The 25816-nt window shown below is 50.3% G+C and overlaps 2 protein-coding genes across 5 annotated transcripts in view; both read right to left on the bottom strand.

Moving 5' to 3' along the window:
* SETD2 (SET domain containing 2, histone lysine methyltransferase) overlaps nt 1-13274 on the bottom strand; it is a 67927-nt gene extending 54653 nt beyond the window's left edge. The window contains exon 1 of the mRNA XM_080385751.1: nt 13067-13274. Within this exon, the coding sequence (XP_080241877.1) occupies nt 13067-13104 (38 nt within the window). The 5' untranslated portion in view covers nt 13105-13274. The remainder of the gene's footprint in view (nt 1-13066) is intronic.
* A 3339-nt stretch (nt 13275-16613) lies between these two features.
* Nucleotides 16614-25816, bottom strand: part of KIF9 (kinesin family member 9) — a 28987-nt gene continuing 19784 nt past the window's right edge. For all 4 annotated transcript variants that reach the window (XM_080385770.1, XM_080385772.1, XM_080385773.1 and 1 more), the window contains 5 exons: nt 24326-24534; nt 22563-22742; nt 19976-20091; nt 17467-17571; nt 16614-16836 (listed from right to left, as the gene is read on the bottom strand). In XM_080385770.1, coding sequence (XP_080241896.1) covers nt 16729-16836; nt 17467-17571; nt 19976-20091; nt 22563-22742; nt 24326-24534 — 718 coding nt within the window. In that variant the 3' untranslated portion in view covers nt 16614-16728. The remainder of the gene's footprint in view (nt 16837-17466; nt 17572-19975; nt 20092-22562; nt 22743-24325; nt 24535-25816) is intronic.

Below are 25816 nucleotides of genomic sequence, written 5' to 3'. Positions count from 1 at the left end.
AGAACACAGTTAAGAAGGAACAAAATATAAGATGGTGCATAAATTAAAGTGTCTGTTTAAAATAAAACACGTAAGAATGAAGCAGATAAGACAGTAATGTATCTTGTATAGTCCTAGATGCCTATATGAACGATTTTATTTCTGCTGAACAGAGAAGTAATTCTTCTCAGAGAAGGAACAGCAGTATTCCTTCTCTGCAGCGGTATTTCAGCCACTTATGCCCAAGTGCTTTTCCCTCCTGAATTACCCCTCCAGCAGCAGCAGACACTCATCCCACCTTGCTACAGGTGCCCTCACCCAGGTTAATAAAGGAGGTAGTTGGCTTGGGTTATGGATCCCATTTCCATTTACAGCATCTTCCTTTGCCCCAGATAAAAAAAAAAATATAAATAGATTTCCAAAATTAGCAAACGTGTTGCTGTTTGCTCAAAAACTTTTTGCCAAATTCCGCCCACACTGGGTATGAAGTTACACAAAATCCCCATGTTACAAGCCTGAGGAAGGAGTTGGCACGCAGGAGACCCGGCACAACAAGAGCGTACGCGAGCTGGGGATCCATCCAAACCCACAACTCTAGGTTCTCCAGCAGGTTTCCAGCCCCAGAGGTTTAGAGTAATCCCACTTGTTTCCCCTCCTGCTGCACCTTGCTATCTGCAGGTACATAAAAGGAAGACTGTTATTAAAATTAGCACTGAATTCATGCACTTAGTGGCTCATTTCTGTAAGCATCAAGAGAAAAGTTTTGTTAAAACCCAGAATAAAAACTCAGAGTAAAACTGAAGACCTCTACAAACAAGTGGTTAATAAATTAAAAATAAACAAAAGAACTGGGAACTGTACCATCTTTTATTTGTCTACAGCAGCCCTATGTATTAGTATTTAAAAAAAAGATAAATCGGTCTGCCCCAAAAATAAAATTTAAAGAACAATTTTGCTCATCTGCCCATTAGATCTGATCAACTAATGACAAATATCAGTCAGGTGAGTTCAAGCTGTGCTTGCACACACCTCACAAATGCATGACGGCACCCAGGAGCACCCACGAGCAATTATGGCAGCAAGTAAATCCCAAATCCCAATATAGTATGGAGTTTGTATTTGCAGGAAAGACTTTTTTTAAGGCTACAGACCCATGTTTCTCCCAAAATTCTTTATATTTAAAATTTATCAGTGTTCCTACTCATGGAAACATCCCAGGTTTGTCATGGGCATGTCAATAAAAAATAAGGTTGTATTTTAATTCTGAGGTTCAGCAGTTCCAGCATTTCTTAGCTGCTTCAACAGCTTGACATGAATGAGACCTCTCTCATTTTTAAAATGCAATCCACTCCATAATCTGAACTATATGCAGGCTTTGCTTATGCTAAAAATGCAAACAACAAAAACATGCCTTCAGGTTTCTGAAGTCTAAATGATAAATGCTGGTCTATATTAAAACAAAACTTGAAAAGTCTCCCATATGTCCCCTTTTTTTTCTTCTTTTTTTTCATTTTCTTCTTCTTAAAGAGAGAAAAATCTGGAAGCCTAAAGCTCTTCTTATCTAAACACCTGCAAGACTAACAATGCTGCAAGCCTAAAAAGCCCCACTAAAAAGGCTCCCCTCGGCTCACCTTGGTTTAAGCTGATGATGAACTTTTGTGCAGGCATTAGCATAGGTCCATCTGAAAGTCTACCTGCCTCAGTAATTACCTTTTTTTCTGAACAAAGGAAACAAAATGCAAAACCTCAGCACTCAACCAGAGGAAATCCCAACCTCCAGCCTGTTTTGCTTAGGCCAGGTTAGCCAGAAACACCCTGCCAGCATGGGGATGCAGATGGATTTCCATAGCTGCCCATGAATCCCCCAGCACCTAACGCAGCCACCACCTTCATCTAGAACACTGGTGCTGAGCAAACCAGCGGACATTCCACAAATTAACACCTTGGGTGGAAATGTGCAATTCTGGCAAGGGCCTAAAGCCAAAAATGCAGCATCTAGGCAGATTTCACCACTGCCCAGCCAGCAATGGAGAGCGGCTTCTGCTGCCGCAGTGCACCACGACGCTGTAGGCAATGTCCTGCTCTCATTCAGTTCCTGCCATCCTCAAAACCAAACAATTTGGTAAAATGCTTACAGGTGTGAAGTGCTATTGCACACTTGGTTTATTAGACTCTAATGTGGCCAGCTAGAGATAAAAAACAAGGACAAATGTGCAGCAGTTCCTATGATTAACTGAAACACGGTGCTAAATTAGCTGTGAAATCTTGTGTACAGAGCATTGTGGTTTTAATACCCAAGTGTCCCAGCTCCCAAAAATACTGCACCACAACCAGATAATGTACAACCAGAAAAAAAAAAAACACCAGGGAAGTTAATAGACAATCCTGCTCCTTCTCCCAAAAAGCCACAGACAGAGGAAAAGCTAAAGCACACCCGGGGGCGGGAGTGTGTGGGGAATCACTAACAATATCAAGCATCTTATTTAAACAGAAGCTTGAAACCAAGCCAAGCTCTCCAGAAAATGAGGTCAAGGTAGCTGTAAGCATACACCTGGCCCTGCAGCACATCCCCCAAATCCAGCCCTCCCAGCCCCTGCTTTCCGAAACCAGCATTTGCTGGTTTACACGGTGTTTTCTCTGGGCTTGGAGTTCCAAGTATGGAGCCGGAGATGAGACACCACTTCTCCTGTGCTGAAACATGAAAGAACAGAGAGGACTGAACACTCCAGGAAAAAAAAGTAGCAGAATATACTGAAAAGAACTATTTCTTCTTTCATTTACAAAAATTATGAGGGTTGAGTGACATCCTGCATAGTCACAACTATGCCAGAAAGGGATTTTTCTTTTAACATAGATTTTGGGTTAGTGGTGTATGGAGTCACCTGTAATCATCAGTGAACGCCCCCTCCTAATACAGCCCTCTGAAATTAACTTTATAAATCAAGAAAAACCCTGGACATGAGCCATTTCAACAGCAGGCATGAAGAAGATTAAGAAACTAAACTGTTGTAGCTTCCACTTCAGGCCAGCCCAGGGTCCTACTTCTCATCTAGCTGGAGGAGAGCCACGGAGAACAGATTCAGGAGGCATTACAACACAATATGGAAAACTTATAGCACTATAAATTTTTACTACAAGCATTTACACTCCATTCTCCGCAGCTGGGGAAAATATAGGCTAAAAAAAAAATTTAAAAATAGCACAAGCTAAACCACCTGTTCTTTGCCAGCTGGCAGCACTGGCAAAGGGACTTCTGCCCAAGCCCTGGGTCTGGCAGAGCCCATGCAGACCCTTCCCGAGGCAGTTTGACCCAACAGTGACCAAACCCTAAAGAGAAGGGGAAGATATAAAGGGGATAAAGGGGGATTTCTGAAAACAATTTGCTTTTGCGGCTGCTCGTCTTGCAGAGGAAGGTGCATCAGAAAAAAGAGACCTTGGCAGGAGCACACAAAAAGCCACAAGCTGAGGTTTGGAGGGATTTTCTGGGAGCCAAAGCTTCTGATTATTTAGTTATCTCTGTGTTAATACTACCAGCATTTTAGAGAAGCGAGGATCTTCTGCTTCAGGACAAAGACTTGATTAAGAAGAAAAACACTGTCCAGTGGTCTCCAATCTTCTGCTCCAACAAAGGTTCTGCAGCACCCTGCTGCTTCCCCAAAACTGCCCAGGAATTCCCAAATTCACCACGCACATGGCTCCTGCTCTCCCCTTTCTGCTCAGTGCCAGGGCACATCTGAAGAAGAAACCAAGTTTGACAACGCGACAGCAATCACCATAAGCAATGCTGTTCCCATGGCAGCCGGGCAAGGGATTTACCAACAGAGCACCGACATTGCAAGGGAAAGGACAGGCCGGGGGGAGGACGGAAGAGTGACAGTGACAAAAAGAGGGCAGAAATTCACAGCTTAGCTCAAAACCACAGCTTCTGGCTCAGTCCTTGGAAAGCTTCCTCCTCCTCTCCCAGCAGGGAAGGAGAGATTTCAGCAGCAGCTTTCAAAGCCAGAGCCCTTCCATCAACAAAATTTAAATGGGATCACTTTTGAGGTAATCCCTGCCACAAAATCACCCCCCTTCCACCAGATCAGCAACAAAAGGAAACGATTCAGGCATGCAAGGTACTCTGAAACCGCATTTTCCCCATCTGATGCAATTAACTCCTAAAAAGTGTGCATACCTCCAAGCCATGGGTCCACCCAGGGCTGCAGTTGCCCCTGGGCAAATGCAGTTTATCACCTCTGGCTTATCACCTGCAGCACACAAGCAGGAGCAGCAGCAGGATGGTTGGACACGGCTCCCTCCCTGTGGTACCAGCAGGATGGATGGACAGGAGTCGCACAAAGAAACCCAAAAAGCACATTAAAACCAACAGTCCATGCATCTTTACAAACCAGAGCGCTCCCAGCATAAAAGCACACTACTGCTTGCAGCATAAGAGGCAAGGTCATTATTTCACTAATCATTTTACTTCATTGAACAATTTCCAACAATCCAAAAGGCTGAAATTAAAACCTTCCTGCAGCCTGGGTTAGGCCAGGCTTAAAAGCTCAGGGTCGATCCCTAGCTCTGCAACAGCCTGTGTGTGACCCTCAACAAATTACTAAGGTGGTTATCCCCATTCCCATTTTTTTTTTATCTGCCCCCACTATCCCACCTTTATTTTCCAGGTTCTTCAGGCCACAGACCTTTTCATACATTTACATACAGTGTTTGCAACAGCAAGGCTGTGACACTGATTTAAGCAGGGCACCACCATGGTACAACCACAAGACAAGGCATTTTTCCCACCAGCACAAAACTGCTTTTAGGACTATGCCTGCATAACATCACGGCTACCCCACTGCATGTCCTGGTGGTACTGGCCCTACAAGCCAAAACTGCTTGCCACCAGAAGGAACTTCTAATATTCTGCTGCAGATTTATAGTAAATATCCCCCAAGTTCATTAATAAAAGGAGAGCAAGCAAGTGCCAGCCTTCTGCAAAACTCCCTCTCCCTTACGGTCGTTGCTGTCCTAACCCAGGGGGACGGTCACGTTTGTTGCCTGCCACGGCACAGCACCCACCTGCGAGCACTGCCAGGTTATAGGCTGGAAACGCTTCTGCACTCGGAAGGAAAAGCAATTAGTGGAATTCATAGGAAAAAAACCCACAGTTTGTTTTTCAGTTTTGCTTAAAACCCATCCCATGCAATCATGGAAATGCACAGAACACACAGAAAAAGTTCACCTGCCCTAATTAAGTTTAAAGATGTTCGATACCAGGAAAATAATCTCAGTATTTAAATCCTGCTGAAAAGCAAAAGGCTACACCCAGCTTCCGAGAAATACCAGCACACTCTACAGCATTCCTCTGCAGCAACAGGGGAACTAGAGGAAGGCAAGGAACCCGACAGCACACTGAATTTAAAATAATAAATAGAAATACCTAAGCAGACTCAAAATCATTACTACCGGTGACCAGCACAGGGCTCCACTCCTGGAGAGAACTCCGCAGCTCAGGCCGCCACATATCCACGCAGAGGCTGTGGCTTCACCTCACCTGAGCAATGGCTCTGGGTAAATAGTTCTTTGTGCTAAAAGGGAAAAAAAGCCACACCAATCCACAGAGAGAGGCAATGCCCCTCCCTCAGAGGGCAGGCGCAAGGCGGGGAAGAACCTGACCAGACCCTAGGGCAGCCCACCGGCTCCAAGGCAGCTCCCAGGCTCCACCACACCTTCTGCCAGCAGCTTCTGGCCCACTGGGCTGGGTAAAACCAGAGGGGGGCTCTACCCTTCCATCACCCCCGGCCCGCCAGCAGGAACAGACCTTCAGCAGCTATCACCATTCCACTTCACCAGTGGGGGTTGCCTTGCACAGGCGAGGAAAACTGCTAACATGGCATCACCAAGGCATCACCAAGTCTCCGTGGCAAAAACCCTCCCTGGCACTGCAGGCCATCTTTGCCTCCTAAAATGCCTTGCAAATAAAGATTTCTCTCTGTTTCCCACTGCAGGCTGGGTTTGCAGAAGCCTACCTGCTTCAGGAGAAGGCTAGCCACACCAGTGGCCATGCTGACAGATAGGGAGGTCTCCCATGACCCAAAGAGCCTGGTGTCACCGGGTGAGGTGGGAACATCTACACTGCCTACGCCAGGACAGTGGGATGTGTGCCACCCGCAATGCCCAACACGCAGACGTGGTACCTTAGTGGTCCCCAGCATCCCTTCTCCCCAAAATAGAAAGCAGGCAGGAGCAGCGCTGTCCCTTACATCCCAAGCAGGAGAGGTTCTCGAAAGATGTATCCTACAACCTTCACATGGAGGTAAACCCATGAAATTTTAGTGTACTTTTTCACCTTGACTCACCATAGCAAGGTTACCTTCTAATTCACAGCCATGCATGTAACACCCAACACTTCCGTAACTCACCATACTTAAGTCTGCATCCACAAAACATCCCGTCCTTACCCCAAACTCATCCCATGATTAACAAGAAGATGCTTTTGAATAATCAAGTGTCCCTAAATTCAGACTTCAAAGCGTACAAACTGCAACCCACACCATGCACTACAAAAAGCTTTGCTGTCTCAGTGCTGTAAATATAATGCTGCAACGCCCCAGCCAAGCTTAAGGTGGCTGCTTTAGTATAAAATTCTTAACGTATTTATTTCTTACGTAATTATAGATGAAGTTTAATCGTCTATTACAAAACCTGCCTGGCAGGTTAAGTCAACAGTAGGAGACATCTTGGGATCCGCTCTCAATTCAATAAAAGGAAATAAACCGAAGTCCCCTGCAACATCAGCTCCTGGAGAGTTGAGTGCTTTAAAATCAAACTATTTCAGTGAGATTAAACCCAGCCTAACACAGCAAGAAGAAATGAGAGCTAATGAGTGAAAACCTGCACCCCTGCTATCACTCTGCAACATCACAGCTGGTTGCTGTGGCAATGCTAAACACAAGGTGATACCAGGCAGGGAAATTACTGTAGGAGCAGATAAATTCAACCTCCTTCCTCCTTTGTACCAGAAATTTGCAATAGAAGTGCAAGCTGGGAATGGGCTGCGCAAGCAAACTCCAGGCACTAGGCTCCGGAGTTTTTTTCTGTTGGACATTGGTGCTAGAGAAGGCTGTAAATGTTAAAATTAATTGTTTTCTGCTAACTTAGAATGACACGCTTTTTATTTCTAGCTGCAAAACCTCCGCTGATGCATTTCAAATAGGAAGGCAATAATGCAATTACAGTGTGATGCTGTGGAAACAGCAAAAATCTTTGAGTGATGGTGGGTAAGGCCAGCAGGAATCCATGACTGGTCCTGAAAATGCTGCTTCACATCAAGTACTGCCCAGGCTCCAGCTCTGTCCCCAGACCCAGCCCCAATGTTCCTTCCTCCCGCATCAATATTCCAGGTCAAACATTGACTCCTGGCCCACGTTTCCCTTGAATTTCAGGTCCTGCTTCACATCAGCCCCTGGGCTTGTAAGGAGACGCTCTGGGGGATAGCAGCCTCTGGGATGGATCTCCAAAGGCTGGAGCTCGCTGGAGAGGGGCAGCTGCATGGATGGAGCCTTTTTATGGATGTTTACAGAAGAAAAATAATGGGAAAAGCCAGAAAAAAAGTCAAGGAAAAAAAAATATCTATTTCAGCAAGTGTCCTACCAAACATACAAAACCCAGAGCCACACACTTTGACTTTCTCAAGACTTTTTCTCAATGACTCCTACCTTTTGTGGTAAGGAAAAATGAAAATGAAGCATAGCCCAGGATGCTGTAAAATGGAAAAACCAGCGCTGCTCCTGTCGGCCCCGCCTGCGGCGTTAGGTGGCTGCACAGACGTGGGTGTCAAACCACATATGACAATCTGAGCCTTTGGACCGCAGCATTTCGCCTCCTTATCGTTTCCTCCAGCACCAAGGGAGATGCACCAAAACAGCTTGTGTGGCTCCACCGCTACACCACGGCTCAGCTTGTTAACAAATCTAAATAATCATCTAAATAATAAAATGCAGCCAGTCTATTAATTGGGATAAAAGTCAAATACATACATCAAACATTAATTTTTCTTTGTTTCTGTGTCTATTAAAAATAGGTACTTATAAATCCTCTCTCCCTGTCTAAATATACACACAAACAAATTATATTTAGAATTACGTCAACAGATCTCTAGGACCTCAAAGGAAGGCTGTCACCTATCCGCTTTAGGCCCACTTTGAGCCACTGCAAGGAAAATATTAAACTGCAGAGGGAGAATTAGAAAAAATCAAGACAAGAGAACCATCTGAAAGCCTTCTCCTTTCAAAAACCAGGGATTTCTCTGTCCCTTTTCCGAGCAATCACCAAACCATAGCATGTAGGAGAGCTGAGTTTACATATTAGCTACTCTTACATATTAAGTGTGAAGCATATAATTATTTGTGCATGTGTCTGGGTGACTAAAGGTACATGGAACGACTTGGAACTCAAAATATACTGCCTGGGTAGCCTACAGCTGCTAAATTTCCTCATTTTTGAGAAACCCAACTGCTCAAGCACATCTTCCCAGGGAGGCATCCTGAGGCCATGACTTTCCCTGTCCCGTTCGCACACGTCATTCCATTTTTAATTACTCCACTGCAGAGGTGCACCACCAAGCCACAGATCTAAAATGCTAAAAACCAAAGGAAAAAAGTATTCCCAGCACACTTACACATGGCTGGCTCCTGAAAAAATGCACCATTTTCCTATTTACAGGCATCTCAGTTGGCAGGAACCACAGGGACTTCAACTGCTCAAAGCCAAAACGTGGACCTATTTCCGCCCCCCCCTCCTTTTTTAAATTTCCCCTGAAGTTAAACACTGCAGTTCTACTTTGCCTCTGCTGCATGCCACGTTTCTGGACCACAGGCAGATGGAAAAGTAGGAACAACAGAATGGTGGGTGGAAGCTGCACAAGAATCCAGGGAAGAAGGACAAGCCAAGAGGTTCTCCTCCCTCAAAACCCAACAATGATAAGAAGACCCAAAGGTGGGTACCAAAAACCAGGATGAAAATGACTTCTCCAAGAGCAAAGCAACAAACCTCAGGCTTTGTTTTTAAGGGAACTGGGCAACAGTACCAAAACCATGCTGCGGATGGAGCAGGAAAAAGGCAAGAGTAGAATGGGCAGTGCTGCATGGCATCCACATCTCCTTCCTGGAGATACCCAACCTGGAGATAAACGACCTCATTTAAATTGGCTCCGCTGCAAGCAACCAGCCTCAGAAAGCTCGGGTCCAGCTGGGAATTTTCCTAAGATGACAAAAGAAATAATAAAACCCAAGTGAGAAATTTGTCTGGTAACTTACTGACTGGCCAGGCAAACAGGTGAAGGTCTCCTCCTACGACTGAGACAAATTCAGATGTATAAAGCAAATTTTCTTTAAATAAACTGACTTTTCAGAGACAGTAAGGCTTAAGCATGGAGCTGAAAAACCCTCAGGTACACACAGTCAGCGAAAGCCATGTTTCTCCCTTACTACTCTTGATTTTGCACCCCACAGGACCCTCATTAGTCTCCTTGATAAAGAGGAGAAGCATTCAAAGGGAAACACAGGTGTAAAACTGAGCATTTCCTTTTCATTAGCATCTCCCAATGGATAAAAACAACCTACTTGACTGGAATTTGGGTATTTAACCACAGCACCTTTGCCAGGCAGGAGCTTCTGCCTTGTGCCAAGAGCACTGATGTTACCAATTGTCTTCCCTAGAGAAAAGCAGCAAATAGAATCCAGATGCCTATGGGCAACAAAAACCAAGTCCCACAGTGACATGAACGCTGAACAGCCCATGAGTCTCTACAGCTGCAACACCCATTAAAAAAACCAGGAGTAACAGCCACAACCAAAAACCTGAAGTTTTAGGCTGTTTGAATGCATATCAAATCACGCTAACCAAATCAGCAGGGTGTTCAAATGCACTGGCCCTAAACCCCAACCTCACCAAACCACCACCAAGCCCCACCAGCATCACCAGCCTGCAGAGATGCAGGACAGCAGGAAAATCACCTTCCCCAAAATGGAGCTAAATTCAAGCTGGGGAGCGCAGCAGCACAGGATAAATCCATTTCAACCATGAGATGTGCAAGGGAACCTGCTGCAGCACCTTCAGTCTTCATCATAATGCACAAACGTGAGCTAAAGAAATCCTTGGGACTTTGAAACCAATCCATCTTGCCCCAAGCAACAACCCCACTGATGTATGGTTCGTTTAAGAGGGTCCTCCACCCTTGGTATGCAGTGGCCAGGGCTGATCTCAGCGTCTTCTTGAAGGAAGTGCTTGCTTGTCTCAGGTTGGGCTGTACTGGCTCCACCACTACAGCTCTAGTAACCAGCAGGAAGAGATGAAGTTTCTTCTGCTCACAGCCTAAGATATAAACATCCATCAAGTAGGTCTTGGTCAGCGTCAGGCAGCTCCATGGAGAAGCTGCAGACCTCATGTAGAGCTTGGTGGTGGCTCCGAGCTCACGGACTCAGGCCAGCCCAAATCTGAGCACCCAAAGAGGCAAGGCAGGCTGGTTTTGCTGGACACTGAAGTTCTCAAGAACCTGAGCTCTGGCTGCTGAGTGGGACGCAGACAGCAACCGACCAGGCAAAAGCTGGCCTGAGTTTCTTTGCCAATAGGAAGACTCCAGTAAGCACCATCAGCACATATTCAAGTCGCCTGTAGTTCAGCTCCCTGACTCAATATCTCACCTCCCACAGCCAGCATGGAGCACTAGCGATGCCCCATCGTCAGCCATGTTCAAGGTTGGGTTGGACAGGGCTTTGAGAACCTCATCTAGTGGAAGACATCCCTGCCCATGGGTTGGACTGGATGATCTTTAAAGATCTTCCAACCCAAACCACTGTGTGAGTAATTCCCATGCAAAATAAGACCGAGCCTGCCGATTTACCGGGCTCCGCTTGCATCACTGAGCTCTGATCAACGCTCTCCAGGCCCCCAGGTCTCGCAGCAGCACAACTCCACAACACTATGAGCAACAAAAGCAACTCCTCCAAAAAACACACTGTGCACAACCGTTTTCAGCCACCTCCCAGCAGGTACAGGACTGGGGGAAGTCCCCATCTCCAGCAGCAGCCAATATCCCACAGCCACCATAGTTTGTTTTTAATTCCACTCTCCACCGCAGCGGCCAACCATGCTTTGGAAATACCCAACTGGATCCTTGGACACACCGTATGGCACATTTATAATATCGTGATGTTCAAGAGCAAGGAATGAGACAATGAATACTGAGGTACCCCCACTTCTGAAGAAATCCATTGCTGAACTACTGCGCATAATCTTTTTCTCAAGCTAAAAGCAGACACACTGCGTCCTAAATAAGACATGCCGTTAACGCAGTGGCCAACACGACTCAGACACACAGCAGAACACCAGGCTTCGAGGCAGGCAGGGGGAAACAAGGCTCCTAAAAAATCCAAACATCTCCCAACAGCTTTCAGAGTCCCAACCCAGAACATACACCCTGAGAAAGCCCCAAAGTCAGATCATTAAATTAGTATTTCCTTTTTAAAAACCATTATGAGAAACCGCTCTGGCTTCTTTCACGAGTCCAGATTCACAACACTTGAGACTGTTTTAGACAACAAGTGGCAGTGTGATATAACCTGTACACTTTTAACTGTCGAGCTCGGTGTGACACTTGTTTAACACCACACACCACAATGCCTGGGGACAGGATCCCTCATGCTCCAAACAAAAAAGGCAAAATACCTAAATCAGGCTAACACTTTCTGGATGAATAGTAGAGTTGTTTCAACCCAGAGGGTTGCTCAGGATGTGACCGTCGCTCCCTGCCGAGGTTAAGCTCAGGTATATCAGGTGCAGGGCTTGCTCCAGGCTCTCCTGCATGGGCAGAGAGGCAGGAGCCCCACCTAGCAAAACACACAACCTGGACTCAAAATGAAATCCTCCGTCTCTCACTAATTTTAGCAGGCTCGGCCGCAGGCATCATTTCAGCTAAAACAGATCCTCAGCTGTTCCAGGTGGGCACAGACAGAACTCGCAGCGCTCGCTCAGAAAGGTTTGCTCTGTTGTCCTTGCTCAAAACACGCCATTTTTAGCTTTGCCTCCAATCCAAGCACTGCACAGAGGTGTGCTACATGCCAGGTGTCTGCCTCCTTCCACCCCAGAGCCAACTGCGCGTCGGGGATGCCACACATGCAAAGTTTACGAAGCACCCGAATCCTTCACGAAGGAAGTCTAAAAATGTAAAAATAGCATTCAGAACCAACAAGAAAGAGGAGGGGGAAGAAACCCCACCGCAACCAGCGGGAACCCAACGAACGGCTTGCTCCCAAGGAGAGATAAAGCCAGCGGCCCTGGCGTGGTGTGGGGGGTTTGGTGAGGATCCCCAGCACAGAGGAACACCAGAGCTCTCCAGCCATTAGGCTGCTCTCCCCCCTTCAGCCTGGCGCCTTCCTCCTGTCAGAAAATGGGGTCAGGGCAGGGGCCACCCGGGGGGGTGCTGCAGGGGGGATTCCAGGGGCAAAATGAAGATGGGACTCGGGAACTCCTCACACCTGGGGGCGGACAACAAAAATAAAATAAGGAGAGAAAAAAATCGTAAAAAAGGTGCGGAAAAATGGCCCCCCGGGGAGGCCGGGACACGTCCGCACGCACCGCCCGGCCTCCCTCCGCGGGGCAGGCGGCACCGCGCAGCCCCGCCGGGCCGGGCCGGGCCCGGGCCCACCACCCCCGGGCAGGGTACCGCCGGCCCCCACCGCCCCCGGGCCCGGCCGCCAGTAGCGCCCGCCGCCCCGCTCCGCTCCCCCCCCGCCCCCCCCCCCCCCCCCCCGCCAGCGCTGCCCGGCCTCCGCCAGCCGGCGCCCGGCCGCGGCGCTCACGCGAGGCCGGGGATGCGCGGCCTACCCCGCCCGCCCGCCCGCCCGCCGCGTCCCGGGCCGGCAGGCAGGGAAGGGGCAGCGGCGGCGGGGCCCCGGCCCGGCCCCGGCCCGTCTACGCTACCCCCTCCCCGGTCCCGGCGGCTCCCCGCGGGGCCGCCGACGCGGCGCGCCTCGGCCGGGCCCCGCAGGCCCTAGGCCGCGGCGGGGGGAGCGCTCGGGGCGGCCCCTGCGCGGCCCGCGCTTACTCCGGGGTGGGGTGCTCCGGGTCGTAGAAGTCCCCCATGGTCGGGCGGGCGCTGTCGGGGGCCGGCGCGGCCCCTCGGGCGGGCCGGGCCGCGGGGGAGGCCCCTCTCCGCCCTCCGAGCCCGGCGGGGGCTCGGCTCCGCCGCCGCCGCCTCACATCCTCCGGCGGGCCCCGCGCTGCAGCGGCCGCCGGCGGGGCCCCGCCATCCGCGCCGTGCCCTGCCCTGCCCTGCCCGCCGCCCGCCGCCCGCCGCCGAGTCCGCCCCGGCCGCACGGCTCCTCCCCGCCGCGCCGCCGCGCCGCCGCTCCCAGCCCGCCGCCGCTCCGCTCCGCTCCGCTCCCCCCGACCGGCGCCGGCCGCGGGAGCCCCCCGCGATCGGGCCGGGGGGGATCGGCCGCGGGATCGCCGGCGGGGCCCACACCGCGCACCGGGATTAGCCCGCGGGATCGCCGGGATCACCCCCGGGATCGGCCCACAGGGCCGCCGGAGTCTGTCTCCTCGGGATCACCCCCAGGGTCAGCTCATGAGACTGCTGGGATCTCCTCGGGATCACCCCTGGGATCAGCCTACAAGGCCACCGGGATCTCCTCGGGATCAGCTCCTGGATCAACCACAGGGTGCCAAGATCTCCTTGGAATCCCCCCCAGAATCAGCTCATGAGACTTCTGCGATCTCTTCAGGATCACCCCCGGGATCAGCCCACAGGGCCACTGGGATCTCCTCGGAATCACCCCTGGGATCACTGGGACCACACCAAGATCTCACCAGGATCACCAGGATCAAGCAAGGGATCACCAGGTTCCCCCTCAGGACACCAGCACCCTGGGATTCTGGTATCACCAACAACCCAAGGATTTCCCATACCCTGGGGCACCAGCACCTCAGGATCACCTGAAACCCAGAACATAAGCACCCTGGGATCACCAGCACTCCAACATCACCCCCGGGATGATCCCCAGGATCACCCAAACCTCTGGGATCACCCACACCCCTAGACACTGGCACCACAGGACAGCAACACCTGTGGGATTCCTGGTACCTCAGGATCACTAGCACCCCAGGATCACTCCCAGGTCAGTGGCACCTCAGGACAGCCCTGGGATCTGCCCCCGGATCCCACCTGGCACAGCCCTGCTGTCCCGTGCCCACCCTGCTCCCCTGCTCCGAGGGTCTCTGCACCCCAGGGCGGTGCCTGTCCCCAGGCCGTGCCAGCGCCCAGCCGCGTTTGGGAGAGAAACACCAAAAAATCACTCAAAACCGCCCTGGTCCCTTCACCGACTGTTTTATTTCACCGGCTTCCCAGCCGAGGGTGAGCCCCGCCAGTGAGGCACGGATGGAGCACCCCGGACACCCACCCGCTCCCGCAGGAGCCTCAAAACCACACTTGCAGCATCCAAGGTTGAGTTTTCTTGCCTATTTTTGCCAGGTCTGGGACCACGGCGCAGGCAGCAGGGCCACAGGGACCACCACGACCCACTGCCGAGCAGCACCCATGTGGAAGTACAGGGGAAGGCTTAGCTCAGTTCCTGTGGAAGCGTTTCCTTGGGAAATTCAGCCTGGGTTGAACTTCAGCAGCTTTTTAAGCCTTTGGGAATTGATAATCACAAAGAAAAGGTGGTTTCTAGGCTGTTGCCCACAGCACTTCTGGGCAGCAGGTGCCGTTACAGTAACAGAAGTGAGCTGCAACAAATTAAATCAAACTGAACAGCTTGGACTAATTAATTTTCCCAGCATTCCACGTAAATGGGGATGGCATGTGGAAAACCTCCAACCTGGGATGCTTGAATTCAGGGATGCTACTACTGCCATGGCTAGTGCCAGTTTTGGCAGTGGGGGCTGTTTGTCCCCCATCCCCTCCCTCGGCGGGGCCCAGCCAGCATCACCCCGTAAAGCTCCAACTAAGTGCCCGCAGGTTTTCCAGTAACTCCAGTGACATGCCAGTGGGTTTTCCAGGAATCCTAGTGATTTGCCAGGCATCGGCCAGGGTGTTCCTGGCAGCCACAGAGCACAGGTGCTGCATTTTGGGGCTTTCAGTATTATTCTTACAGCTCCCCAAATAATTTCGAAGCTCTCGGGGCTCCACAACCTCCCAGAGGGATAAAGAAGCGATTCCTGCCTGCAGCAGCTCCAAACACAGACTGGACCCTGCGCGTTCGCTGCTCCGGCGAGTGGCACCCACTGGCTGCAGTGGCAGAGGGCAAGCACCGAGGGCTGCCCCAAACGTGTAGTAGATATAAAAATTGGGGCTGACACTTTTATTCCTTGCAGAGAGAAAAAACAGGAACTCCGAGGAGGACCTGGACCCCAGAGCCCCTTTAAGCCAAGCCTGCAGCTTGACCAGCACATATATATATACATATATATATACATATATATATATATATATATATACACATATATATATACACATACATATATACGGGCCCACATCCACACATAGCTCCTCAGAGCCACAGCTGTAGTACAGGCACTGAGAGGAGCGGGCAGGCGAGCCAACACTGATGGTGGGTGAGGCCTGAGGAAGTGCTGCCTGCCATCACCAGAGCTGCCCGAGAGGGTGCGTGCTGCTGTCATTATCCAGGTGGGTATTAAATTAATTTTTGTTGTTTCATTACCTTCTCCAGGTGGATCCAGACATCGTGGCACCCAGGCATCACAGCACCCAGTGACACAGCCAGCTCATGCGTGCGACTCGCCCTGCGCCCTGGGCAAGCTGGGTGTTGAGGGAGCCCTGTGAGATCTCACATCTCTCGACATTTCAGGTAAATCACAGGAAAAGCCCCAGCGCTGCCCTGGCAGGACTGGTGTGGCCGTGAACCATCTGCAGCAGGAGGAGATGGGACCCTCTTGGCCCGATGGTTGGTATGCAGCCTTCCGTGGCATATGCCAAGCTGGAGTCTGCCCCACACCTCCCTGGTACTAGAGGAAGAGGAGGAGGACTTCCAGCAGGCCTTCAGCATGCTCTGCTTGGGGGGTGAAGGTAACAACAGCCTGGTGAAGCAGCACGGTATCCTCGGGAGCTTTCCAGGTGCTGGGTCCACAGTCTCACCCTGGATTTGAATCACCTTCCTGGAAAGCAGTGGGCAAACGCTGCCCTATTCCTGCTGCGCTGCAGTGGGGAGGCTGCCATAAATCAATGCTGCCTCGTCTAACGCCAGACAGGTGATAAACACTTCTCTGTTGTGTGCACCCCTGCAGCCCCTTCCTCTGTCCAGGAGGGCAAACGCCCCAGGGCTGCTTCCATCCAAGGGAGGACTTGCTCTCACCCAGACTTGGCTTCTCAGGATCCACCCTGAGAGCATCAAACTAGCAAAGACATGACTTGACACTCTGTCAGTAGCAAGCCCAGGAGGCTCTTGCCTCCGGCACTGGGGAGGAGGGAGGAAGAAGCAGCCTGGGTTGTCCACAGCACACCTCTGTCGTGACACTGCATTTTCCAGAGACACTCAGAAAAACAAGCATTGACATTTGAACTCCCTGGCTTGCTTCCTGTCTAAACAGCGGGTCTGATTACCAATAACTGTCAGTGTAGCTGCACAAAAGTTGGGTGGGTTTTGGTTTTTTTCCTACTGTTTATTTTGAGAAATCTGTTGTGGACATGAATGCGAGGCACTTTCCAAGGTTGGTTATTGAATGCTGGGTTCCAGGCTGAGCCCAAATCTGCTATGTGACGTGCAGAAATGACAGGGGTTTATTCTTCCCAGCAGCTGTGATGAGCCCGGGTTTCTTGCGCATTTGCTCGAGGGATGACATGGCTCTGGTGTATGTGTGCTGGCAACGGAAAAACGAAAAGGATAGTTAATGAGAGCTCAGTTTTCAGAGCAGAATTCTTACCTGTAAAGCTTTTTTCCCCAAAAAAAACTCCAACACATTCCCAAGTGGTGCTGGAAAAAGCTGCCCAAATAACCCCCATCATGCCAGCATTGTTCCACCAGTGACAGATCCCAGCAGGCTCAAAGAAAGCCACAAGAAACCCTGGGAATTTCTCCTCCTGAGCACCAAAGAGCTGTTTTTGAGGCATTTTCCTTGAAAATCCTTACTGATAGAGCTGTGCAGCCCTGTTACTCTCATAGACACCCAATCTTGTTGAAGTCCTGCTAAGCTCAGGGCCTCGGTGGTATCTTAAGGTGAGCCCTTGCCAGGGGGGAACTAGAAGTGAGAAGTGGTGAGATTGTTTTTTAGCAGAAGTTCAGCACAGGATGGGACCTTTACACCATCCAAAGACAACATTTTGTAGAGCTTAACTGCGCTATGGAACCAAACCAGCATCTTTCAAAAGGGTACAGCCAGAACGGCATCTGTTCCAGAACAGTCCTACACCCCACCTGGCAACGAGGCGCAGGATGGCTCTCCCAACGCACATCGGCAGGGGCGTGTGGAACTGGGCCCAGCTGACATTACCTTTTGATCCATCCTCATTTTTGCCTTGTAGAATGAGACTGAAGCTGGGCAGTCTGGTAGCGTTCTCTCCTGCATGCGCTCGAACCTCTCCTGCTCATCTTCCTCCTGCCGGCAGAAAGACAGACCCCACTCCATGTGAAAAACACACACCTGGAGATACAGAGGACAACCGATCCCATTTGCCACACTGAACACTGATTCAACAATCTCTCCGAAGCCTTGGAAGTGAAAGGTACCTCCTTCCCACACCTTAGGTGAGCAGATGTGGGCAGGACCTCGGGCAAAACCCATCTGCAAGTGTACAGCCCCAAAGGAACTTCCCTCAGCTGTCTCCTCACAGCCCTGCTTCTGCCTGTAACTACCCACAGGACAGCCTCCCTTCCGCTGCAAGACAATCTCACAGTGCAAAGGAAGTCTGAGCTTCAGCACAGCCCCCTCTGAGCCCAGCTAGCTGATGCTCACGCCCACGTTTCTCCAGGGAACCGTCTGGAAGGTGTTGAGCACACTGAAGAGGAACGTGGGTTGAACAAAGTACAATTTTTTAAGATACCAGCTTGTATATAATGCTTTCATGCCAGATGTGAGGATAGCTCTAGCAGATTTTTAGGTCACCTTCTGTGGTGGTTCATGAGTAGCCTGGAGAAGGTGACAGTGAAAATCTGGTGTGATAAAAGGCACGCGGCCAAATCGATCAAGCCAAGAATAAAAGATGTACACCCTGGAGATATGGGTTAGAACAGGAAATGAACAGCCAGTCTGGAAAAGGTAAAATGGTTGTAAGTCAGAAACAAACCTCCAGAGGAAAATGAGATGGTTTCCTCCCAGACTGGTATGGGCCTCAGCACAGCCAGTGACACTGACTGGGAAGCTGCAGTGAACTGCCCAGTGAAAGGAACAGGAGGAGAAACCAGCATTGAGCCATGTTACCAGGACACTTTATCCTCTGCCAGAAGATTTCTGCCTGTAACATCAACAACTTGACACAGCTGCAAAGCATTGCTAAAAGGCATGCGTCATCCATCCTTGGGGTTATAATTGATATGATGACAAGAAATCCAGGGCTGAAAACCATTAAGGGAGTTTCTATGAATACATTGAGTAACTTAGGTTAGTAAAAGTGACTAGTGATGGATTTCCTCTTTTCCCCAAAGAGGGACATCCTGCACCTGTGCAGCCAGTCAGGGTTTTCCTGTTGACCTCATTACTCTTTATCCAAAGGGGTTTGGGTTGGGTTTGAGGGTTGGTTTGGGGTTTTTTTTAACTCTTTCCTATGCAGGGTTGGGTTTGAGGGTTGGTTTGGGGTTTTTTTTAACTCTTTCCTATGCAGGTCTACATACTTTCCTATGCAGTATCCAAAATCTCCCACAGTCTGGTAGATCACAACATTTTGTTTAAAAGTAAACTCACTACATTTTTTTTTCTCACATCATGTTTGTTACTCATACCCTCAAGGGAACTAACTCAGTAGGATGGGAATAGGCTGTCTCTGATCAGCTTTAAAGCTCTTTGCATGCCTTTCTAGAAGGAAGCAAAGAAAATGCTTCACTGAGATTACCACCAGTCAAAATAATCAGACACCTGAAGACAAGAGTTCTTTTCCTTCCAACAAGCCAAACCCATCATGTCCCCCACTACACGTTGGTTAGAAATGTGGCTGTGCATTTAGGAAAGGGGTCACACAGCTCACACCCTGCTTATTCTCTTTCCCAAACACCTGTGGGTGCTCCCTACTCCTGAGGGGGACAGGCTCCTGGGGGGGATGGACCTAGGGCCTGTCCCCAGCAGCTGTTCACCATGATCTGCAGAGGCTACACAGCAATAAAGGAGATGCCTTATACCTACAAAGGACCGATCCCCCTGGCAGCCAGGGTGGGATCTCCCTCCTTGCTGTGCATCACTTTGTCATGTCAGACTGAGTGGAAGCACTGCCACCATGTTCCTGTCAAAGAGCATGAAGGTTTCAAGTCTGACATTTAACAACGAAGGACAAAACCTGGAATGACTTCAGAGGAATAATGCCAACAAGTCTGGCAAATGAGAAGCTTAAGAGAAATGTGCTTTGTCAAGAATGACAAAAGACCCTGGGTACCCTAAAGCGGTGGGTTTTAAACAGAGGGCTGGCTAAGTACCAGTTGCCACAACACGAAAAACTGTAAACTGATGTTTAGCTGTAAACATCATAGATCATACAGACTGGAAACAAGGCTCCCAACTACCCCTTGCACCTCTGGGCAGTTTGCCCGATTACTGATAGTCAGCAGATGACTGGGTACTTCAATCACTCTGTCCTATTTTAGCCTCTTAAGGGTAAAGCTAATGTGAAGCCACGATATATCTCCAGATAGCTGCCCTCTTCATCATCACAGATAGCACTTCAATGCCAGCCACTCTGCTCAGAGAAAGGGGCAGAGCTGCCATGCCCTCCTCTCCCACGCACTTAGTTGTGCCCTCATTACCATGCCACACGTGGCTCTCAAGGAGAATAAGCAGAGCTGCCAGGACAACTCACCAGGCACATGACTCTGTTTATGGGAATCATTCCAGGTCTGATGTTGCCACCTGGCTTCAGAGCTTCCTGCACATCCTTGGGAATAAGGAAGGACTCGTTGTACCAGATCTCGAACTCTGCAAAGCAAAGCAGAGGGCAATAAACAGAGCTGTAACAACCAAAGAGACGAGGATGGCTTGGTTCTGCCTCCCTGCCCGTGGATCAGATGGGACCTCAGAGCTCTTAAACTCTCAGATGGGACCTCAGAACTCCAAGCTCTTGAATTTGAAACTATTAGAAAAGGTGGTTAAAAAGGACAGGGCACTGTTAGCTGGCACTTAGGGCTACAAAGGTGATGAGGGGACGGGAGCATCCCCCACAGGAGGGAAGGCCAAGAGGGCTGGAGAGGAGCAGACTGTTCAGCCTGGAGAGGAGCAGCTCGGGGGCCCTTATCGATGCCCACAGGCGCCTCCAGGGCGGTGGCAGGAGGACAGGGCCAGGCTCCTGCCAGGGGTGCCCAGCGGCAGCACAAGGGGCAGCGGGCACAGGCTGCACCACAGGCAGCTCCTGCGGAACCTGGGGACAAACTTCTTTCCCCAGAGGGTGCCGGGCGCTGGCACAGGCTGCCCGGAGAGGCTGTGGGGTCTCCTTCTCTGGAGCCATCCCAACCCGCCGGGACGTGGCTCTGTGCAGCCTGCCCTGGGAGAGCTGCTTCAGCAGGGGGGGGCTCCAGGGGGCCCTTCCAGCCCCGGCCAGGCGGTGATCGGCTGTGCTGAGGCAAGTTTGCTGCCTGCGTCGTGGCAGGGAGGTAGTGGCTGGCCCTGGGGGACAGAGTCCTGGGCTTGTGCAGTCCGAGGGGCAGTGGCCACGAGATGGCACTGCTCCTGCGCCCCGGAGACAGCGAGCCGTCCCGCGTGCAGCTAGCCATTCTGAGGGGTCAGCATATTCGGGGGTAAGATTTCAAATGCTAAAGAAGCACAGCCGCTTTCCGTCCCATAATAGCCAGTGATAACACACAGCAGGTGCTGCGACGCAGCAGGAATTATGTCCTTATTAATACCAGGCAATTCCCAGACACCCACTGCAAAGTGGCTGTGCTCTGCTCCATTCCTCTGGCACGTTTCAGCACTGAGTGGGAGCACCAGCAGCCCCCGAGGAAGGCTGTGCTGCCCAGCACGGAGCACAGGAGCGGAGCTGCTTTCTGTCGTGGGAGTCATGAAGGATAAACAAGGTTAAAGGCAGAGCCATCATGTGGACATGATGCAACACCCCTGACTTTTTACCCCAGTTTTGGCTCCAGGATAGCCTCTTCACTCCGGTGTGACCCAGATATTGAATGAGTCCATGCCTGTATGTTTAAACCAACAGCAAGCACCTGGAGCACCCAAAAAATGCCAAACCCGGACCCAATGGGAATCAGTGCCAAAGTTTCTGCATAATTATGATTTGGTCCTGACTATCTCCCGGAACACGCCATGCATTTCTTTCAGCGTGGGATGCACTGATGGATACAAGCTGTGCTCTGGCAAGTTTGTAGAAAATAAAGTGTTGCCATGTGCACAGCATCCAAATGTTTGGGGCTCTGGCATTTGTACACCTACTCTCTTCCATCAGACGAGACAAATCTGGGGACACAGCAGGACCACACTCCCATTACTACAGATTCAAACTGAGCAGGCTGCAGTGGAGCACACCACAGATTTGCTGGGTTCACCCTCAGCAGAGGGGTGTGACTCATCACCACGAGGGTGGTGCTCACCAAGAACATGCTAAAATGATTGAGCTTCCTGCCAAGGCACTTGTGCTGCAATGCTGCAACCTGCATCTCACAGGGGTACAGAGGAGACATTTGTAGAGCCAAAGCCCTGGCCCAGTGCAATTCCTTAGTCACCATCTCTATTACATGAGAACAAGGGTGAGAACAAGGGCCATCAGCAAGAGCACTGTCAACCCACAGCATTGCATCTAGTGGTGTGACCAAGGAGCAGGATGTCATCATCTGTGAGAGAGGATCTGCAGCAATGCAGTGTTATGTCAAAAAGGAAAAAAAACAACCCACAAACATAATCTTCAATAAAAAACAAGTCTGGAAGGCAACAAGAAAAATGACAGCAGAGGATGATGGACTTGGCTTCTATGCAACATGTCTGAAATGCTTCAGTACTGATGAGAGTTGGGGCTGTTCAGCCTGGAGAAGGGAAGGTTCCAGGGAGACCTTATTGTGGCCTTTCAGTACTTAAAGAGGCTTATAAAAAAAGATGAGGACAGACATTTTGCAAGGGCCTGCAGCGCCAGGACAAGGGGGAACGGCTTTGCACTGAGAGAGGGCAGATGGAGATCAGAGCTGAGGGAGAAATCCTTCCCTGTGAGGGCGGCGAGGCGCCGGCACGGGCTGCCCAGAGCAGCTGTGGGTGCCCCAGCCCTGGCAGTGCCCAAGGCCAGGCTGGACGGGGCTGGGAGCCACCGGGGCTGGGGGAAGGGGGCCCTGCGCATGGCAGGGGTGGGACTCGGGGCTCTTTAAGGGCCCTTCAACCCAAACTATTCTGGGATTCTGATTTATCTCAGCTAGACTGGAGACTGTTCAGAAACTGCCCTGGTGAGCCAATACCTGAGACAAGTTTGTTCCGGCACTGGTCCACCAGATGCTGGCAGTACTGGATTTCTGCCTTCAGGTCCTGCAGTTCAGCATAACCAGACCTATACTCTTCCTTCAGGTCTTTCAGTTTCATGATGAGTGAAAACTCCTTCTCATCAATTATGATCTGTCCTTTCTCGTCAACGTACTCTCCTGGAGGGTAAGAAAAGGGAATGAAGGTTTCTCATGAGGGTGGAGAGGGATGAAGAACAGTCATTATACTTCAAACCACATGGTAGTTACCCAGTTATACTGAGGTTAACCACAGAATTGACATTTCCTTAGACATGCTTTCTTCAAATACAGCATTGGAGTGGTGTGGGGCAGAAATCACTGCTGAACTCCTGAACCCGCTCAGACATCAGTCATCTCCAAACTGGGACATGTGCAGATGAAAAGGAAGGACTGGGCTCCACAGAAGGACACCCACATGACAGCCTGCTAGAGGATATCACATAGGGCTTTTATGGCTCCTACTGAAAAACTCCCTGGCCAGCCACAGTAAAGGTCTTTGAGACAAAGGGCTGCTCAGCCCTTTGGGGACAGTTAGCCCGGTGCTACGTCCCTCTGGTAGACATCTCTTGTTCTTGGTTTCCCTCAAATCAATTTATTCCTGTTATTTCCAGCACCCACAATAAACCACCAGTTGGCAGATGTCATCATAAAGAGCAAAGGCCCAAAAGAAGCAATTAGCCCATGAAAAGACAGACCCTCACTTCAATATAGATTCGAGCTGATTTGCTCATTGTTTAGCCAAAAGAGCTTTGCATCTTGCAGGAGTACGGGCAAAGGCCCCTTGCAAAGTGTGGTTGTAAAAGTCTTTCTGTAGGAAGAGAAATGGAAACCAGTAGAGTAGTGTTCACTCTGGCTCTGCCTCTCTGACCCTCGTTCGCTACTCAGGGCCTGCTTGCTGGTGACCAGTCTCTTTCTCTCTCATTCCCTCTTATTTTCCACTAATTAATTGCCTGATGACAGTTAAGACTGTCGTTTCACAGGACTGAGTTGTTTTGCTATCCTCTCTGCATGCAAGGAACACCACTGCTACTTCCTCACCAGCACATGCAGAGCACTCTAGACTGCTCTGCTATTAAAGCCATTTGTTTCAGATTTCTCTCCTTACCCAGAGTCGTTTCTTCTCTGCTCCTCTGCAGAATGCAACAGCACTGACTCCTGGGAGCTCTGCTGCAGGGAGCACAAAACCTGACACACTTCCTAGTCTCATCCAGGTATATTGCACCTAACAAATATTTTGCTGCAGCAAAGGAAGAAGGCACTTACCCCAATTTTTCCTCTAGTATATTGCAGTTTGGCATTTTTACTTTCATAAACTAGACTCTAATTTACATGAAATCAAGCTGTAGGAGATGCTGTACATCACCACCACTGTAAGGGCAAGCCTGCTACCCATGATTTCTGCACTGTACTGACCTGCATTTGTCAGCAGCACACTGCTTAATCCACCAAAGCGTGGGGTGAGGAATCAGCCTGATCACAGCTCACCTCACTAACTTAGAGCCTGACTCAACGAGGATGAAGTGTAGAGGACTCAGGTGGAGGAATCAGGTGGCAAACCACAAGGCCAGCTGCAGAGCTAGGGCAGAAAGCCCAGCCTCCCCAGTGCCCAGGGCAGCAGCAGGGGTCTAGTGGTCTTGGTCTTGCCACCAGAACTGCTTTGAAACCAGTGGCTTTGTTCCTCTGTCAGATTCTCACTGGCCAGTCTCCACACAGCAACTTACCCTGCTGCCACCGCTCCTGCTTCTGAGCCTCCAGAGCCTTTTTGATGCCCTCCATCTCATGCTTGATGAAGTTGATCCTCTGCGCTACTGTACTGCTTCTCTTCTTCCTGGCAAGGAGGATGCTTTTGTTCTCTTTAAAGATCCGGTTGATCTCACTTCCGCACTCCTCCTTGAACTGCTCAAATGCCACTGGCTTGGGTGGAGGGGAGCTGCAACAGAATTCAAAGAAAACCCGCACAGACACGGGGAGGTCAGTTTGTTCTTCCCTGCAGCATGACACAGTTCACAGGAGCAGCCATAGCTGAGGTTTGTGGATGGCATTTCAATGGGGCCTTTGATGATCTCGCTGTTAGCTGCACCCTGGTACCATCTCTGTGCCAACCTTCATACCCACTTTCCCCCAGTACAACTCCCAGAAGAAAGAGTTATTTACACAGAAACCACACTCCTCAGGAGATGCCTCAGAATTGAGTCTTTCCTGGAAAGTGGACTTTAATGGTCGAATTTTTAGAAAAATAATGAATACTGTTCCTCCCTATTGTCAAACAGAAATGCCCTTGCTCTTTCTTTGCTGGATTTCCAGCACAGACCAGTCACCTCTACCAACCAAACCCCACAGCTGCCCATGTTGGCTGGCTCTACAATGCTGCCACCCATGGCTTTTAAGTCTTGCCTATTTAGAAATACTGAATTCAGAGTGGCACGTGTCAATCCTGTCTTTTCTATGAAATGGCTTTGATGCAAACGTGCCCCCATGAACACCAGCTCTTACTCCATCACAAACCACGCTGGGCAAAAGAAGAGTCCCTCAGGAGAGTGTCACACTCCCATGGATGCTGCTGTGTGCTGTGTAAGGTTGTTCTTGGAGAGCAGGTTGGATCTGGTAGCAGAAGGCAGCTAGAAGCCTCCACATTCCTCACTCCAGACGGTCAAAGCAAAACTCCGACTTACTGCCTTTTCCTGATTGACCTCTTAAGGGCATTTTCAAACTCCTCAAAGGCTGCATGAGACTGCTTTCCATGCCAAACTGCTGGCAAAGCACTGTAAACAATAGCCACTGGGCAGACTGCCACAGCTGCAGCTTTGACAACCAGCTACCGAGATACTTTAAGCACTCTGGGTTGTGCCTTACGCAGCTGCAGCAGCAGCCTCCCCTGCCAGCCACGGGACTTTTAGAAGAATACTAAAATGCATGCAGAGGGAGTGGAGGAACACGATAACATGTTAAGGTGCTTCAGGAGTAAATTCTCCTGTGACAGCTTCACTGCGGTGCTCTCCCTGGGCGGCACGAACAAGCCAGGACTGGTCACCTACAGCACAGGCAATGGAGGTGCTCACAACACTGTGGAGCTGTGCTGCTTGTAGCTTGAGAGTTCTCAGCAAGAAAGACAGCTGGTGATGGGAAAAGTGGTGTCCTGGTTGAGCTCCTGTGAGTTGAACAGCCTGATCCTGTTGAGCATATCCTCCTGAAAAGAGTCCTTCATCTCAGTA

Source organism: Falco punctatus, assembly GCF_963210335.1.
Source record: "Falco punctatus genome assembly, chromosome: 4".
NCBI lineage: Eukaryota > Metazoa > Chordata > Aves > Falconiformes > Falconidae > Falco > Falco punctatus.
Note: the sequence above shows the minus strand (reverse complement) of the source record. Positions and strands in the feature narration are given on the sequence as shown.